Source organism: Entelurus aequoreus, linkage group LG10 (assembly GCF_033978785.1).
Source record: "Entelurus aequoreus isolate RoL-2023_Sb linkage group LG10, RoL_Eaeq_v1.1, whole genome shotgun sequence".
Lineage (NCBI taxonomy): Eukaryota > Metazoa > Chordata > Actinopteri > Syngnathiformes > Syngnathidae > Entelurus > Entelurus aequoreus.
This window is the reverse complement of record NC_084740.1, coordinates 53,096,659-53,116,062: the sequence shown is the minus strand read 5'-3', so window position 1 is coordinate 53,116,062 and position 19,404 is coordinate 53,096,659. Positions and strand designations below refer to the sequence as shown.

At 37.6% G+C, this 19,404-nt stretch overlaps 1 protein-coding gene across 5 annotated transcripts in view; it reads left to right on the top strand.

Moving 5' to 3' along the window:
* LOC133658785 (semaphorin-3D-like) overlaps positions 1–19,404 on the top strand; it is a 146,794-nt gene that overhangs the window by 107,814 nt on the left and 19,576 nt on the right. For all 5 annotated transcript variants that reach the window (XM_062061172.1, XM_062061173.1, XM_062061177.1 and 2 more), the window contains 9 exons: positions 2,790–2,904; positions 4,872–4,941; positions 5,021–5,165; positions 6,569–6,791; positions 9,098–9,186; positions 9,270–9,311; positions 11,937–12,094; positions 16,357–16,421; positions 16,494–16,633. In XM_062061172.1, coding sequence (XP_061917156.1) covers positions 2,790–2,904; positions 4,872–4,941; positions 5,021–5,165; positions 6,569–6,791; positions 9,098–9,186; positions 9,270–9,311; positions 11,937–12,094; positions 16,357–16,421; positions 16,494–16,633 — 1,047 coding nt within the window. The remainder of the gene's footprint in view (positions 1–2,789; positions 2,905–4,871; positions 4,942–5,020; positions 5,166–6,568; positions 6,792–9,097; positions 9,187–9,269; positions 9,312–11,936; positions 12,095–16,356; positions 16,422–16,493; positions 16,634–19,404) is intronic.

Sequence of the window (19,404 nt, the reverse complement as noted above, 5' to 3'; positions counted from 1 at the left end):
ATGGTTATCAGATAAGTTCCTATGGTCATCTAATTAGTTACTATGGTCATCTAATTAGTTACTATGGTCATCTACGTCACAGCAGCTCAGACGAGGCACCAAGCAACGTTTTCACAGACTTGGAAGGAGATTTTCATAACAAAGTTCTAAAGCTTAGTGATATATCAGATTGTAGGTGGGTTTATTGCGTTCATATTTCACTGTTTGTTGCATTTTTGTCGCGTTTCACTTGATTGTAAAATATGTCGATCGAAAGGGGCTGTGATGTTCATATTTTGTCAATATTCTGTGTTGTATCGTTCTTAGAAAAATGTAAAATTCCATTACGTTTTTTTAAGGCGGTCTGTTATAAATGTTTTTAGCATTCAATTAGACCAGGGGTGTCCAAACTTTTTCCACTGAGGGCCGCACACGGAAAAATGTAAGCATTGCGGGGCCATTTTGATATTTTTCATTTTCAAACCTTAACAAAATATATGGATTTTTTTTTTTTAACCTTTAGGGCTCCCGGGGACCATAAAGGGTCTCAGTCATTAAACGGTTAAAAACAAGTCAAATTATTATTTATTTTTTTAATTTAACGCTTACATTAAATCTCTATATCAACTTGAGGTTGATATAAAGTAAAAAAAAAAAAAAGGTTTTTATGCCTTTTCTGTCAAAGACAACTTTGTTTTTTATAGTAAAACTGAAATATGCTGTATTTAGTAATTAGAGCCCTAAAAGATCAATAATGCAGGACACCGTTAATTTTAATTCTTTAATATTTTTGAGTAATCACAGTGAAAAGTTAAATAAAATCCTACTAAATATATTTGGGATCCAAAAGGTCCCCCACTCATAAAGTGATACATTTTTATTAGGTTTTTTTTTAACTTTTAACACTTAAATTACGAGATCAACTTCAGATATATCTGTCCATTTTATGTTTGAACTATTATGCGCTTTTGTCAAAGAAAACTTTGATGTTTTTTTATGGCAACCACACAATATATGCAATATTTTTTCCACATAAAACATTTTAAAGTGATATTTTTTAAGTAATAATTCATTATAACATAGATTTTTAGTCTTTTTTTTTTTTAGCAATGGCAAAAAAAAGAAAAATAAACAAAGACAAAAGAAAAAAAACACCCTGCATGGCAGCTTTGTGTCAACATTGCAACTTTTTCTTGTTAGATTTCACCTCATTCCACTTTTTTTTTTAAAATGTTTTTTTTAATTTTTGCAATATTATCAATTTTGCAATTTTTGCAGAATGTGTGGCGGGCCGGTAAACTATTAGCTGCGGGCCGCAAATGGCCCACGGGCCGCACTTTGGACACCCCTGAATTAGACATTATTGTGAGGTTTTGTATTAGTGTTCCTAAAAATAGATATACCGGCCCCCAGACACATTTTTTTCTCTAAATGTGGCCCCCGAGCAGGGCCGGCCCGTGGCATAGGCGTTATAGGCAAATGCTAAGGGCGCCGTCCATCAGGGGGCGTCAAGCCAGTGCCACAAATGGAGGGAAATTTTTTTTTAAAATTGGTACTATTATTTGTAAGTACAAAAAATAATCCCACGTTAATTAAAATGCAAAGTAAAGCCTATTTAGTAGAAATATTATTTGTTACAACATTACGCCCCCCCCCCCATCCCCCCGCACGGTGCGCCCCCTCCCTTCCCGTATCATGACTCGTACATCAAAAAATCAACACAAGATGTCAAAACGGCCAAAACTGTCAGGTGCCCAGGGAAGAAAAAATAGAAAAGAAGAGGAGGAGAAACGAGAAAAAGACAGAGGTAGCAGGTAGGTAACGTTAGCCTACATGAAATTATTTGTCTGTTACAGAATGTGATAGTAACCTGGCTTTTTAGCATTAAGCTAATGTTACATGATTCGGCAATTGCTAATCAATAAATAGCTAGTTCTGTTTTAACGTCGGGTTAATATTGTGGAGGGGGCTAAATTGTTATGGAAAATAATGTAACATTAGGTAATTACAGTACTCCCACCTTACATTCCTCAGGGACATTTTTATTACATCTTTTAAGCAGGTGTTTTTTGTTTACATTGTTATTGCCTTCTGGTTAGCTAATGTTTTCCCTGCAGGTAATAGTCACTTTTCCACCCCTTTATATATTAGGTATAGTTGTAAGCCTAGTTGTTGAAGTGCACATCATTAATGTTCATTAAGCAATATCACATGAGAGGGAATGCTGTTTTTTAATTTGAGCACTGCTGTGATTCGGTTAAAGATAATCATAACGTAACATTCTCATATAATATGTTAATTTGCTTTCTCTAAGTAAAAAACAAAGGTCAAAGACAAAGCTACTCGGTTTCTTGTGAGTATATACACTTCACTGCCGATGTGGGGGGGGGGGGGGGGGGGGCACCTAAAATCTTGTCTAGGGCGCCAGATTGGTTAGGGCCAGGCCTGCCCTAGGGTTCCATGGAACTCAGGTTAAGAACCACTGCAATAGACGGAGAATCCTCCGTCCTAAGCAGTGTTGGGTTAGTTACTGAAAACCAGTAACTAGTTACTTTATTTCAAAAGTAACTCAGTTACTAACTCCTCTGCAAACGACCAATCAACAGCTGTTTTTTTATTACGTCCAACAAAATCCTGCACTTCCTTCCTCCTGCCTCATCCTCGGTCTGCTCGGGTTGACTTCTGGATGCCATTAAATGAACGAGGATGTTGCATTCGGGACATTTAATGAGGTTGCATCTCTTCCCCCTTTGGTCAAGCTGTGCGTCTGCAGCTTTGTTGCGGCGATAAAATGTTGTTGTGCCTTTCAGAATGACGTGGGCGGGCTGAGGAGTTTGACCAACAAATGGACCACCTTCCTCAAGGCCAGACTGCTGTGCTCCATACCCGGGCCTGATGGAGTGGACACGCACTTTGATGAGCTGCGTAAGTTAGTTTGAAGGGACAATGCACCGAAACGTTAAGCTCAAAGACGGATACAGTCATGGTCAAAAGTGTACATACACTTGTAAGGAACATCATGTCATGGCTGTCTTGAGTTTCCAATCATTTCTACAACTCACATGGACAAAGATAAGACCTTCTGGAGGAAAGTTCTGTGGTCAGATGAAACAAAAATTGAGCTGTTTGGCCACAATACCCAGCAATGTGTTTGAAGGAGAAAAGGTGAGGCCTTTAATCCCAGGAACACCATTTCTACCGTAAGCATGGTGGTGGTAGTATTATGCTCTGGGCTTGTTTTGCTGCCAGTGGAACTGGTGCTTTAAATGGGACAATGAAAAAGCCCCCAACCACCGGGCTGCTGACCGGTACCGGGCTGCGCAAGAAATATATATATATATATATATTTTTAAAAAATTAAATCAACAGAAAAAACACAATATATACATATTGTGTATGTGTATGTCAATATAGATCAATACAGTCTGCAGGGATACAGTCCGTAAGCACACATGATTGTATTTCTTTATGAAAAAAAAAAAAAAATAATAATAATAATAATGGTCAAAAATTCACTTTGCCAGAAGCTACATTAATATATATATACTTTTTTAAATAGGTAAAATACTATTATTTAAACAAATATTTTACAATTTATTAAATCAACATGATGTTCAATAAATAATTAGAAATAAATCAACTTAATAAAATAAATCTTACTTATAATGAGATGAATACATTAATAAATTGTCCCCAATATAAATAAATGTGTCACTAAATAGATAAATAATTTAAAAAATCGGTCAAACACTTATTTAAGTTTTACAATTTAATCAATTTACACAAGGGTAGTATTATGCTCTGGGCCTGTTTTGCTGCCAATGGAACTGGTGCTTTAAATGGGACAATGAAAAAGGAGGATTAGCTCCAAATTCTTCAGGACAAGCTAAAATCATCAGCCCGGAGGTTGGGTCTTGGGCGCAGTTGGGTGTTCCAACAGGACAATGACCCCTAACACACCTCAAAAGTGGTAAAGGAATGGCTAAATCATGGCTAGAATGAAGGTTTTAGAATGGCCTTCCCAAAGTCCTGACTTAAACATGTGGACAATGCTGAAGAAACAAGTCCATGTCGGAAAACCAACAAATTTAGCTGAACTGCACCAATTGTGTCAAGAGGAGTGGTCAAAAATTCAAGCAGAAGCTTGTGGATGGCTACCAAAAGCGCCTTATTGCAGGTAAACTTGCCAAGGGACATGTAAGCAAATATTAACATTGCTGTATGTATACTTTTGACCCAGCACATTTGCTCACATTTTCAGTAGACCCATAATAAATTCATAAAAGAACCAAACTTCATGAATGTTTTTCCTCGAATGGCCTCGACGCAGGAGCAGGCTGTTCTGAAAACATCCCACCAAGGACACCTCAATGATGGACGCTTTTGACTTCCCTCCCTCCTCAACGACACCTGGAGTCAAACTTTTGCTGGCCTGCAGAACGACCCAAGGCCTATGGACACTACATCAACACACCCAAGACAATGGGCATATACACACACACACACACACACACCCTTCCCCAGCCCACGCCTTCACCACCGCTTGATTCCCCTTCGGGGTGATGGACGGCTGGCAGCGCTTCATAGCAGCAGTCGACCTCCAGGGCCCCAACAGCCCCACCACTGTAATTTCTACAGAGTTGTAGAAATGATTGTAAACTCCAGACAGCCATGACATGATGTTCTTTACAAGTGTATGTACACTTTTGACCACGACTGTGTGTTCTGCACCAGAATAGAGCTAAATAGCTCATTTCCATCTACAGTCTCTCTAATTATGATGATATCCAGAACAGTACTTTTCCATAGTAGTTTCGTAATGGTAAATAAAAAGCTCCTGAGGATGTTTTTAACATTAATTTTATATTTCCTATACTGTGTCTTTCCCGTAGAGGACATTTTTATGCTGCCCACCAGGGACCCGAAGAACCCCACAGTGTATGCAGTCTTCACCACCTCCAGGTATACATGTTTGTTTTTGTTTCCCCACCTGCAATCTCCTTTATTTTGGTTATTTTTAACCTGCGCTCCTGTTTCTCAGCTCCATTTTCAGAGGCTCAGCTGTGTGCGTGTACAGCATGTCGGACATTAGAGCTGTGTTTAACGGGCCCTACGCTCACAAGGAGGGGCCAGACCACAGATGGGTAGAATATGAGGGACATATACCGTACCCCCGTCCCGGAACGGTAAGTAGGACATCCCAATTCAAACAAAAAAACAAGAGTATCTTTAGTTACATAAAAAAGGGCTGCAGGTCATGTAGAGTGCATGTAACACTATGTTTATATTATTTAATTTACATCAAACAGTACTTTTTAATGTGCTGCTCTGACAAGACAATAGCGCGTTAAAAAAAAACTAATACAACTTAATACAGTTAATGAAATATAATTAAATTAAAATGCATTGAGATCAAAAAATTCATAAATTGTGCCCGATATAAATAAATGTGTCACTAAATAGATAATTAATCCAAAATCAGTCAAACACTTAATTTTTACAATTTAACCAATTAAAATAAATCATTTCATTGAAAATGAATGTACTTAATAAAATATTAACAGAATAAAGTCCAATTTAAAATGTGATATATTCATGAATTAATTGTCTCCAATATGAATATATTGGTGACTAAATAGATACATTAACAAAAAATAAATAAGGATAAATTGGTAGAACATTTAAGCAAATATTTCACAATTTATTTAATCAACATAATGTTCAATAAAGCATTTAAAATAAATTAACTTAATAAAATAAATCTTAGTTAAAATGAGATAGATGCATTAATTGTCCCCAATATAAATAAATGTGTCACTATATAGATAAATAATTTAAAAAATCGGTCAAACAATTTAATCAATTAACAATGTTCAATAAATCCTTTCATTGAAAATTAATGTAATTATAAAATCTTAAAATGTTATATATTCATGAATTAACTGTCCCTAATATGAATGAATTGGTATATATATATATATATATATATATATATATATATATATATATATATATATATATATATATATATATATATATATATATATATATATATATATATATATATATATATATATATATTATTATTATTTTTTAGTCGGTAAAATACTATTTAAACAAATATTTTACAATTTATTTAATCAACATAATGTTCGATAAATAATTTAAAATAAATAAAATTAATAAAATCAATCTTACTTATGAAATAAATACATTAAGAAAAAAAAAACATCCGTTAAACCCTATTATTTAAATATATATATTTTACAATCAACACAATGTTCAATAAATAATTTAAAGTAAATTGACGTAATACAATCTTATCAATAAAGTCTTTAATGTTTTTCATTCAATCAACATATGTCTTATTTAGCCCAGAAAAACAAAAACCTTCATAAAATACAAACATAGCAACACATGAGATAATTACAATAAAATAGTCACCATGGTCTTACTACGGCACAACATGTGTCATCCATCACATGGCCACCAGAGGGAGCCAAAGACAAACATTGGATCTGCCATTCAATTCTCAGCAAAGTTCCCTTGGTGAGTTCCAACTGATCTAAGTTAGTCTCTGGTCTTGTAGTGCCCCAGCAAGACCTACGACCCCAGGATCAAGACCACCAAGGACTTCCCGGATGAGGTCGTCAGCTTCATTCGCATCCACCCGCTGATGCACCGCGCAGTCCACCCTCTGAGTGGACGACCCGTGTTCACGCGTGTCCGCGTGGACTACAGCCTCACGCAGATTGTGGTGGATCGGGTCTTGGCGGAGGACGGCCAGTACGAGGTCCTCTTCCTGGGCACAGGTAGGTGACTGCTAACCCCGAGGAGCCACCAGGGGGCAGTACAACATAGTCCTTAACCGTGTGAAGACATGTAAGGGGTTCAGGCTTCAGTAGGTCCAGGTTTATGGACTTAAGGCAGGGGTCGGCAACACAAAACGTTGAAAGAGCCATATTGGACCAAAAATACAACAAACTAATAAGTCTGCAGCTGCAAAAATTTTTAAGTCTTATATACTCTAAGTGTTATAATGAAGACAACACATGATGTAAGTGTCTATATTAGCTATAATAGCATACTATCAAAATGACTTTAGAAGTCTTATATAAGTGTTATAATGAAGACAACACATGATGTAAGTGTCTATATTAGCTATAATAGCCTACTATCAAAATTACTTTAAAAGTCTTATATAAGTGTTATAATGAAGACAACACATGATGTAAGTGTCTATATTAGCTATAATAGCCTACTATCAAAATTACTTTAAAAGTCTTATATTAGTGTTATGATGAAGACAACACATGATGTAAGTGTCTATATTAGCTATAATAGCCTACTATCAAAATGACTAAAAGTCTTATATAAGTGTTATAATGAAGACAACACATGATTAAAGTGTCTATATTAACTATAATAGCCTACTATCAAAATGACTTTAAAAGTCTTATATAAGTGTTATAATGAAGGCAACACATGATGTAAGTGTCTATATTAGCTATAATAGCCTACTATCAAAATTACTTTAAAAGTCTTATATTAGTGTTATGATGAAGACAACACATGATGTAAGTGTCTATATTAGCTATAATAGCCTACTATCAAAATGACTAAAAGTCTTATATAAGTGTTATAATGAAGACAACACATGATGAAAGTGTCTATATTAACTATAATAGCCTACTATCAAAATGACGTTAAAAGTCTTATATAAGTGTTATAATGAAGGCAACACATAACGTAAGTGTCTATATTAGCCTACTATCAAAATTACTTTAAAAGTTATATATAAGTGTTATAATGAAGGCAACACATGACGTAAGTGTCTATATTAGCCTACTATCAAAATTACTTTAAAAGCCTTATATAAGTGTTATAATGAAGGCAACACATGATGTGTCTATATTAGCTATAATAGCCTATTAAAATTACTTTAAAAGTGTTATATAAGTGTTATAATGAAGACAACAAATGACGTAAGTGTCTATATTAGCCTACTATAAAAATGACGTTAAAAGTCTTATATAAGTGTTATAATGAAGGCAACACATGATGTGTCTATATTAGCTATATTAGCCTACTATCAAAATGACTTTCAAAGTCTTATATAAGTGTTATAATGAAGGCAACACATGATGAAAGTGTCTATATTAGCTATATTAGCATACTATCAAAATGACTATGTGTCGCAGGCTGAAGCAAATCTTAGTTGACAGAAATGTTGAAATGTAATATTTATTCTACACATTTTTACAACATTAGAAAGCATTAGTAAATCAGAGGCCAATCAGAAGGTGAGATAACTCCTGGGAATTACTGACTTTTAATGGTCAAAGGTGTGTCCAACTTGTGTCCAAGGTAAAGGAAATTGTAATAGATTTATTACAATCTTTGGCAAGCTAGGTAACGTTTGCTGTGGTCCGGAGCAACATGGCACACAAACAACTATCTGAAATGCAGCCAATATTACACACAGATAATGTGTCATTAGACATGCAAATATACATTATATACAAAGAGGATACAAGTAAAGGATATTAAATGAACTCAAATATAGCTACAAATGAAGCAATATGTACATACAGCTAGCATAAATAGCATGTTAGCATTGATTAGCTTGCAGTTATGCAAGTGACCAAATATGCCTGATTAGCACTCCAACAAGTCAACAACATCAACAAAGCGCACGTTTGTGCATTCACGCACAGTATAAAACTTTTGGTGGACAAAATGAGACAAAGAAGGAGTGGAAGATTTGACATGTATACAAACTGTTGCTTCCCAGCCTATAGTGGGTTCAAGAACCACTGAATATAGTCGGACAAAACGATGTTGACCAAACAGTGTCATCAGTGAAGCGTACACACAAACATGTTCAACTGTGGTAGATCTAACAATTGGGAAGGTTTGTGTCATGTTTGTCCTCAAACTAAAAACATACTAAAACAAAAAAAATATTTTTTCATTTTAAATCATTTTTTTAAAAATGCTCCAAGGAGCCACTAGGGCGGCGCTAAAGAGTCACGGGGTTGCTGACCCCTAACTTGAGGCTACACACTTTTGACGTTTCGGGTGTTGTTGGAGTATAAGAGGTCGTATGTTGTCTTAGACGCTGGCACGGTTCTGAAGGTGGTGAGCATCACCCGAGACAAGCGGCTGACGGAGGAAGTGGTGCTAGAAGAGCTTCAAGTGTTCCAGGTTCGATACCACACAAAACAAATACACGACGAGTCGGCGTTGCTTTACTTTGATATTTTTTTCTGCACTTATTTTTTTTCCAGGTTCCCACGCCCATTCTGAGTATGGAGATATCTTCTAAGCAGGTTGGACCACATTCAGCATCTTCACTGCAGTTCCTTCATACGTAGGAGATCACAGCTCAAACCAAAAACATGTTACACAGACAACATTTTTAGGGTCTTACATCCACATTTTAAACGTCGGTTCATATTTTCCATTGCGAGTCCACTGACCAGAAGAAGGAACCACAGAGGCTGAGCAGAATACTTTCTATAGCCATACTCAAGTCACTAATCATCCATTGAAGCAAATAAACTACATAAGGTTGTACAATATACCGGTACTAGGAAAGTACCGCGATACTAATGAATCATATTCGGTACTATACCGCCTCTAAAAAGTACCTTTTTTTAACGAGCATGACGGCACATCGTCACGTCGTGACATTGCTGGTTTTACGAGCAGAGGAGCATGTTCGGCAGCGCACACACACACAGAGTACTTACAAGCAGACAGTGTGTAGACAGAAAAGGGAGAACGGACGCATTTTGGTGTAAAAAGTAAAGATAAAGATGAAGTTATAACACTGAAACACCCTCAGGAAGAGGTGCTTTAAAACATGGCTAGCGAGCTAGCGGCTAACATCCATCCACAGTCGGCAGTGTTTTAGCTACTTCTGAATCACAAATCCTCGCCTTTATGGTGACGAATAAAGTATGTTTCTTACAAGTATATTATCACTGGAGGACAAGGAATAGCTAAACATGCTTCACTACACACCGTAGGAGGATACAATAGCTCACCGGCGTCACAATGTAAACAAATGCCATGGGTGGATCTACACCTGACATCCACTGTAATGATACCAAGTACCGGAGTGTATGTAGTCGATACTACTATGATTACATTTATATTTTTTAGCATCACAGTCTTTTTTAGTTTTTAAAAAAATGTTTATAAACTCAGTGAATACGTCTAAATCACTAATTCTTGTGTCCATGGCGACAAATAAAGTACGTTTATTGTGTGTAGCATTATCACTGCAGGACGATTAATAGCTAAACATGCTTCACTACACACCGTGGGAGGATACAATAGCTCACCGCCGTCACAATGCAAACAAACCCCATGGGTGGATCTACACCTGACATCCACTGTAATGATACCAAGTACAAGAGCGTATCTAGTCGATACTACTATGATTACATTTATATTTTTTAGCATCACAGAGTCTTTTTTTTTTTTTTAATGTTTATTATGTTTATAAACTCATTAAATATGTCCCTGGACACATGAGGACTCTGAAAATGACCAATGTATGATCCTGTAACTACTTGGTATCAGATCGATACCTAAATGTGTGGTATCATCCAAAACTAAAGTATCAAAGAAGAGAAGAATAAGTGATTATTACATTTTAACAGAAGTGTAGATAGAACATGTTAAAACAGATAAAAACAGACATTAACAGTAAATGAACAAGTAGATTAATCAATGTTTACAGTTTGTCCCTCATAATTTTGACTAAATAGGTGTATAAATGACACAATATGTTACTGCATACGTCAGCAGACTAATTAGGAGTCTTTGTTTATTTACTTACTACTAAAAGACAAGTTGTCTAGTATGTTCACTATTTTATTTGAGGACTTAACTGCAATAATAAACATATGTTTTGTTCAAATAATGCAATTTTTTTGTGGTCCCCTTTATTTAGAGAAGTATCGAAATACATTTTGGTACCGGTACCAAAACATTGGTATTGAGACCACCCAATAAGTGATTATTACATTTTAACAGAAGTGTAGATAGAACATGTTAAAACAGAAAGTAAGCAGATATTAACAGTAAATAAACAAGTAGATTAATACATGTTTGCAGTTTGTCCCTCATAATGTTGACTAAATAGAATGATGAATGACAATATGTCTTTGTTTGTTTACTTACTACTAAAAGACAAGTTGTCGAGTATGTTCACTATTTTATTTAAGGACTAAATTACAATAATAAACACGTTTCATTTACCTTAAGATTTTTTTGTTAAAATAAATCCAATAACGACATTTTTTGTGACCCCCTTTATTTAGAAAAGTATCGAAATACATTTTGGTACCAGTACCTAGTTGTGTACTCTCCATTTAAACACAGTCCAACATGTTCGTGGCTCCTCTGTCTTCTATGTCAAAGCAAGAAACCTGTTGATTTTGCACATGTTTGAGGTAGCTGGGGGGTCAAAAGTCATTTAGCTCCTCGTTTATTTTTCCGCATACCAAAAAGTTACAACTGTGAGTTTTTTTTTTTTTTTTAAAGAACAAAACAAAACAAACAAAAACAAGATGATTTATTTGTTGTTTTTTTTTTAAAGCCCCGTTAACTTTTTTTTAATCCTTTTTGACTTTACTCTCTCTCACCCTCGCCTTGCTTTCCCCCCCATTACCTAAAAGGTCACGGGGGTCAGCAGACACTTCAGCCTGAATCAAAGCATCCATTAATCTCTTGTAACATTTGACCTGTGTGTGTTAGTGCAGGCATGCTTCCACTATCTTGTGTCCTAAGGGGGGTGCAAGTTCCGTTTAGGACCCTCCTTACCTCAAGTCTCATTATCAAATGTACCAAGTCCTTTGGCTCACGTGCATATTTGTCTTATTCCGTGACTGAATGTGCCAGCAAACTACATCAATGTGTTTCTGCGTTGTGTGTTGCCATAGCAACAGCTGTACGTGGGATCCAGCCAGGGCCTGGCCCAGGTTTCGCTCAGCAGGTGTGGCCTCTACGGTCAAGCCTGCGCCGAGTGCTGCCTCGCCCGAGACCCCTACTGTGCCTGGGATGGACACACCTGTTCCAGATACATCCCTGCGTCCAAAAGGTATGTCGTTACTAGAGTTCTATACCGGTACTAGTAAGGTATCGCGGTACTAATGAATCAAAAACGGTACTATACTCTGTTTGAAAAGAACCGGTTCCCCCTATTTTTAGTTGTCACGTCGTGACATTGCTGGTTTTACCAGCAGAGGAGCATGTTCGGCAGCACACAATCACAGAGTACTTACAAGCAGACACAGTGTGTAGACAGAAAAGGGAGAATGGACGCATTTTGGCCTAAAAAGTAAAGATAAATGTGAAGTTATAACACTGAAACGCCCTCAGGAAGAGGCGCTTTAAGACATGGCTAGCTAGCTAGCGGCTAACATCCATCCACAGTGTTTTAGCTTCTTCTAAATCACTAATTCCAGTGTCCATGGCGACAAATAAAGTATGTTTCTTGTAAGTTTCATTACCACTGCAGGACGAGAAATAGCTAAACATGCTTCACTACACACCGTAGGAGGATACAATAGCTCACCGGCGTCACAATGTAAACAAACGCATGGGTGGATCTACACCTGACATCCACTGTAATGATACCAAGTACAATAGCGTATCTAGTCCATACATCTATGATTACATCTATATTTTTTATCGTCGCAAAATCATTTTTTTTAATTCATATTATGTTTATAAACTCAGTAAATATGTCCCTGGACACATGAGGACTTTGAATATGACCAATGTATGATCCTGTAACTACTTGGTATCGGATTGATACCTAAATGTGTGGTATCATCCAAGCCAATGGAAAGTATCAAAGAAGAGAAGAATAAGTGATTATTACATTTTAACAGAAGTGTAGATAGAACATGTTAAAACAGAAAATAAGCAGATATTAACAGTAAATGAACAAGTAGATTAATAATACATTTTTACAGTTTGTCCCTCATAATGTGTACAAAATAATAGGTGTATAAATGACACAATTATGTTACTGCATACGTCAGCAGACTAATTAGGAGTCTTTGTTTGTTTACTTACTACTAAAAGACAAGTTGTCTAGTATGTTCACTATTTTATTTAAGGACTAAATTGCAATAACATATGTTTTATGTGCTTTGATATGTTTTGTTAAAATAAAGCCAATAATGCCATTTTTTGTGGTCCCCTTTTTTTAGAAAAGTATCAAAATAGTTTGAAAAATGGCAAATTCATTTTGAACGGGAAAAATGTCCTGGAAAACCTGGAATTCTAGGAAATGTGGGAATATTTGGAATTTGTCAAGGCAAATCCCGCGATTCCCGAGTAGGCAGAACAGTTTGAAGTTGGAACGGTTTGAATCGGATGGAAAATGTGGAAGGTAGAGCGCGCCAAAATATGAATAATAATAATAATAATAATAATAATAATAAATAGATGAATTTTGGTCTAAAAAAACATCAATGCTTTGGAGCATTCACACAATAATCCACAAATTAATATACATGAAGGCGTTAAAATAATTGGTGTTGAAATGTTTTCAATCGGTCATGAAATGTTGAAGTAGTAACATTTTTAATTAAGAAATGCTATTAAGGAATTTCAGAAAAAAAACGGGAATTTTTCCAGTTAAAAAAATGCTTTGTTTTTTTGTCCTTATTAAGAGGAATGTTTGGACGGTGGAACGGTTGAAGTGAGTTGAAAAATGTGGAAGGAGCAGTCGCCAGAAAAAAGGGTTTGGAAAAAAAGGGAATTCTGGGAATTCCAGGAATGTTTTTGAACTTGAAAAATGACAGTTTGAATTTCCAGGATGAGTGGAATATGCTGAAGGTGAAAGGTTTAAATTGGTTGGCGAATGTGGAAAGATGTCCCGGAAAACCTGGAATTCTGGGAAATCTGTGAATTTTTGGAATTTGTTAAGGGAAATCCGCGTTTCCCGAATAGACTGAACGGTTTGAAGTTAGAACGGTTTGAATCGGATGGAAAATGTGGAAGGTAGACCGTGCCAAAATCTGGAGAATAATAATAACAATAATAATAATAATAATAAATAGATGAATTTTGGTGTAGAAAACCATATGAATGCTTTGGAGCATTCACACAATAATTCACAAATTAATATACATGAATGAGTTCAAATAATTGGTGTTGAAATTTTTCCAATCGGTCGTGAAATGTTGAAGTAGTAACATTTTTAATTAAGAAATGCTATTAAGGAATTCCAGGAATTTCAGGAAAACCGGGAATTTTTCCAGTTCAAAAAACGTTGGTTTTTTTTGTCCTTATTAAGAGGAATGTTTGGATGGTGGAACGGTTGAAGTGAGTTGAAAAATGTGGAAGGAGTAGTTGCCAAGGGGTTTGAAAAAAAGGGAATTCTAAGAATTCCTGAAATTTTTTTTAACTTGTAAAAATTAGAATTTCCTGGATGAGTGGAATATGTTGAAGGTGAAAGGTTTGCATTTTTTGTCAAATGTGGAAATGGTGGAAGTTCGACAAATGGCTAATTCATTTTGAACGGGAAAAATGTGCCGGAAAACCTGGAAATTCTGGGAAATATGGGAATTTTTGGAATTTGTCAAGGCAAATCCCGCGATTCCCGTATAGACCGAAAAGTTTGAAGTTGGAACGGTTTCAATCGGATGGAAAATGTGGAAGGCAGAGCGCGCCAAAATATGGAGAATAATAATAATAAAAAAATAATAATGAAAAAGAATAATACAAATAGTAATAATGATAATAATAAAAATAAATGGATGCATTTGTGTAGAAAATAATATCAATGCTTTGGAGCATTCACACAATAATTATGTTATTTGCAATAATATAAATTAATATTAAAATGTTGACAGCAGAATATAGTTTGAGTTGTTGGTGTTTCAAGAACTTTGAATAGTAACAATGAGTAACAATGTTTTTCATGCATACAAAAAAGTACTTAACTTGCAACATATTATTAATAGTTGTCCGTACGTGTTCCTGCTTGTGTACTGGCCTGCAGGGAGAGTGAGAGTACAGAACCCACTGATGCTGAACTAGCGGGGTCAGAGTGACATATTTTCAGCCAGTGGGGAATGCTGTGATGGTTTGTGCAAACAAGGAAAACCTCTCTCTGCCTTTGGTCTCCAGGGCTCTTTGAAAACTGATCTCCAGCGAGCGTAGTCTACAGATGTGTGGCGACAAAGCGTAGTCTACAGATGTGTGGCGACAAAGCGTAGTCTATGGATGTGTGGTGACAAAGCGTAGTCTACGGATGTGTGGCGACAAAGTGTAGTCTACAGATGTGTGGCGACAAAGCGTAGTCTACAGATGTGTGGCGCCAAAGCGTAGTCTACAGATGTGTGGCGCCAAAGCGTAGTCTACAGATGTGTGGCGCCAAAGCGTAGTCTACAGATGTGTGGCGCCAAAGCGTAGTCTACAGATGTGTGGCGACAAAGCGTAGTCTACAGATGTGTGGCGCCAAAGCGTAGTCTACAGATGTGTGGCGCCAAAGCGTAGTCTACAGATGTGTGGCGACAAAGCGTTGTCTACGGATGTGTGGTGACAAAGCGTAGTCTACGGATGTGTGGCGACAAAGCGTAGTCTACAGATGTGTGTGGTGACAAAGCGTAGTCTACAGATGTGTGGTGACAAAGCGTAGTCTACAGATGTGTGGTGACAAAGCGTAGTCTACGGATGTGTGGCGACAAAGCGTAGTCTACGGATGTGTGGCGACAAAGCGTAGTCTACAGATGTGTGTGGTGACAAAGCGTAGTCTACAGATGTGTGTGGTGACAAAGCGTAGTCTACAGATGTGTGTGGTGACAAAGCGTAGTCTACAGATGTGTGGCGACAAAGCGTAGTCTACGGATGTGTGGTGACAAAGCGTAGTCTACAGATAATCTAATTAGTTACTACAGTAATCTAATTAGTTACTATGGTCATCTAATTAGTTACTATGGTCATCTAATTAGTTACTATGGTCATCTAATTAGTCACTATGGTCATCTAATTAGTCACTATGGTCATCTAATTAGTCACTATGGCCATCTAATTAGTTACTATGGTAATCTAATAGTGCGCTATCTACTTTAGCCACCGGATGGCAGTAGAGTGTTGAATGTGGCAATCCCCATTTAAACCACAGCGTCAGTTGCTATGTAGAGTGCCGCTTTCCATCATTTTCAGCAAACCACATTGCAAAATAATCAACCATGCCCCTCTCCTTCTCATGCGAGATCCACCCAGGAATGGGGCCGTATGAATCCCTTCCCTACCGTATGTTCCAGCAGGGAACATACGGTAGATTCAGGGTTTCCGGAGAAGTTCTATAAGACTGCTAAGAATTCAGTATTTTCTCCACAGGAGAGCCAGAAGACAAGACATCAAGCACGGAGACCCCGCCAGCCAATGTTGGGATACAGAAGACAGTACGTGGACTTGATCTCCAGTTGTAAACAAACTGTACCATACTAGCACAGGACCTACCTTCTCGTCTTCAGGTCTTGGTGTGGGTCGGGTGGAGGAGAGAGTTCTTTTCGCAGTACAGAGCAACTCGACCTTCCTGGAGTGCGTCCCCAAATCTCAGCAGTCCCAGATCCGCTGGTTTGTCCGAAGAACTGGATCGGATCACAGGGAAGAGGTCAGCGCTTGTGAATGTCAACACACTTAACACTCTTGGACTTTTACTAGTCTGGTCTAGTCTAGTGTTTGACTGCTTTGGTTTGTTGGAGCTGAGGGCTCACATTTTGTTCTTCAATTAATAGAGAAATTACAGGGCAAACACATTTACAGAACAACAAGATTCTATCTAATGTATGATGTCTGACTGGGGGTCACACTAGAGCAGATCCTATGAGAAGTTAGGACTACTTTGACTTAGGACACCACATACTGTACTCATGGTGTTAAACGTAATAACGGAGCAATGAGGAACGCACAGTTCTAGAAACCAAGTTGATTTTCCTGAGTGTTCAGGGCTTTGGGAATCGTGGTGCCGCACTTGAGAGTTAAACTGCAAGGATGGAAGAACATCTGCAGTTTATACAATAAAATGAGGGAGAGAATTATCTTTCAGAAATATCACAAAATAACCAAGCAAAATTAGATTATGGGAAAATGTGCCTCAAAAACAGTGCTATAACAATTACTTTTGAAAAGTAAGAAATTAGTTATTCGCTACTTTACCAAAAAAGTCATTGAATTACAAAACCCAAAACCAGTGAAGTTGTCACGTTGTGTAAATGGTAAATAAAGACAGAATACAATGATTTGCAAATCCTTTTCAACTTATATTCAATTGAATAAACTGCAAAGACAAGATACTTAAAGGCCTACTGAAAGCCACTACTACCGACCACGCAGTCTGATAGTTTATATATCAATGATGAAATCTTAACATTGCAACACATGCCAATACGGCCGGGTTAACTTATAAAGTGCAATTTTAAAATTCCCGCCACACTTCCGGTTGAAAAACTCCTTTGGATAGGATTTATGCGCGTGACGTCACAAAATCCACGGAAGTGGTTGGACCCCATCGCACCCGATACAAAAACCTCTTGTTTTCTTCGACAAAATTCCACAGTATTCTGGACATCTGTGTTGGTGAATCTTTTGCAATTTGTTTAATGAACAATGGAGGTTGCAAAGAAGAACGTTGTAGGTGGGATCGATCGGTGTATTAGCGGCTAAGTACAATACTTACAGCAACACAACAAGGACTACTTACGGTACTTAGCAGACGCCTAGCCGATGCTTGCCGCCAAACCCACGGGTGAAGTCCTTCGTCGCGCCGTCGATCGCTGGAACGCAGGTGAGCACGGCTGTTGATGAGCAAATGAGGGCTGGCTGGCGTAGGTGGAGCGCTAATGTTTTTATCATAGTTCTGTGAGGTCCGGTTGCTAAGTTGCTAAATTAGCCTTAGCGTCGTTAGCAACAGCATTGTTAAGCCTTACCAGGCTGAGAATTTTTAACCGTGTAGTTACATGTACATGGTTTAATAGTATTGTTGATCTGCTGTCTATCCTTCCAGTCAGGGGTTTATTTCTTTTGTTTCTATCTTCATTTGAGAACGATGCTATCAAGTTAGCTCAGTAGCTAAGTGTGTCACTGATGTATTGTCGTGGAGATAAAAGTCACTGTGAATGACCATTTCGCGTGCTCGACTCTCATTTTCAAGGAGGATATAGTATCCGAGGTGGTTTAAAATACAAATCCGTGATCCACAATAGAAAAAGGAGAGAGTGTGGAATCCAATGAGCCAGGTTGTACCTAAGTTACGGTCAGAGCAAAAAAAGATACGTCCATCCCTGCCTCTCTAGTCATTCACTGTAACGTTCCTCATCTACAAATCTTTCATCCTCGCTCAAATTAATGGGGTAATCGTCGCTTTGTCGCTCCGAATCTCTCTTGCTCCATTGTAAACATAGGAAAATTGTGAGGAATATTACCTCCTCTGACGTCACGCTACTTCCGGTACAGGCAAGGCTTTTTTTTATCAGCGAGCAAAAGTTGCGAACTTTATCGTCGATTTTCTCTACTAAATCCTTTCAGCAAAAATATGGCAATATCGCGAAATGATCAAGTATGACACATAGAATGGATCTGCTATCCCCGTTTAAATAAAAAAAAATTCATTTCAGTAGGCCTTTAACGTTCGAACTGGTAAACTTTGTTATTTATTGCAACTATTAGCTCATTTGGAAGTTGATGCCTGCAACATGTTTCGTAAGGGTGTTCTTTTGATAAGCCCGTTTACATGGCGTGCAAAACATATTTCCATCTTCATAAGTCAGCCATATGCTGAAAAGTAGCTCCTTCAGCCACTTGTCATTGAAGCTTCGCTTCTTGGGTTTATTGCTCACAGTGAAGAAAACAATAACACGCGGGAGTCCTAATACCGGAAATGCAGTATTTGTGATTGATAAAACTTTCAACGAATCAAAATGTAATAAAATTGTACCGGAAAGTTCATTACTTTGAAGTCTACCAATAAAAAATGCAATAAATGGGGACGGAAATTTGACCCGGTAAGGTCTATTCAGTTGTACTGGAGAGGAGGCTACACCGGATAGTCGAACCTCTGATTAAGGAGGAACAGTGTGGTTTTCGTCCTGGTCGTGGAACTGTGGACCAGTGCCATACTCTCGACAGGGTCCTTGAGGGTGCATGGGAGTTTGCCCAACCAGTCTACATGCGCTTTGTGGACTTGGAGAAGGCATTCGACCGTGTCCCTCGGGAAGTCCTGTGGGGAGTGCTCAGAGAGTATGGGGTAACGGACTGTCTGATTGTGGCGGTCCGCTCCCTGTATGATCAGTGCCAGAGCTTGGTCCGCATTGCCGGCAGTAAGTCGGACACGTTTCCAGTGAGGGTTGGACTCCGCCAAGGCTGCCCTTTGTCACCCATTCTGTT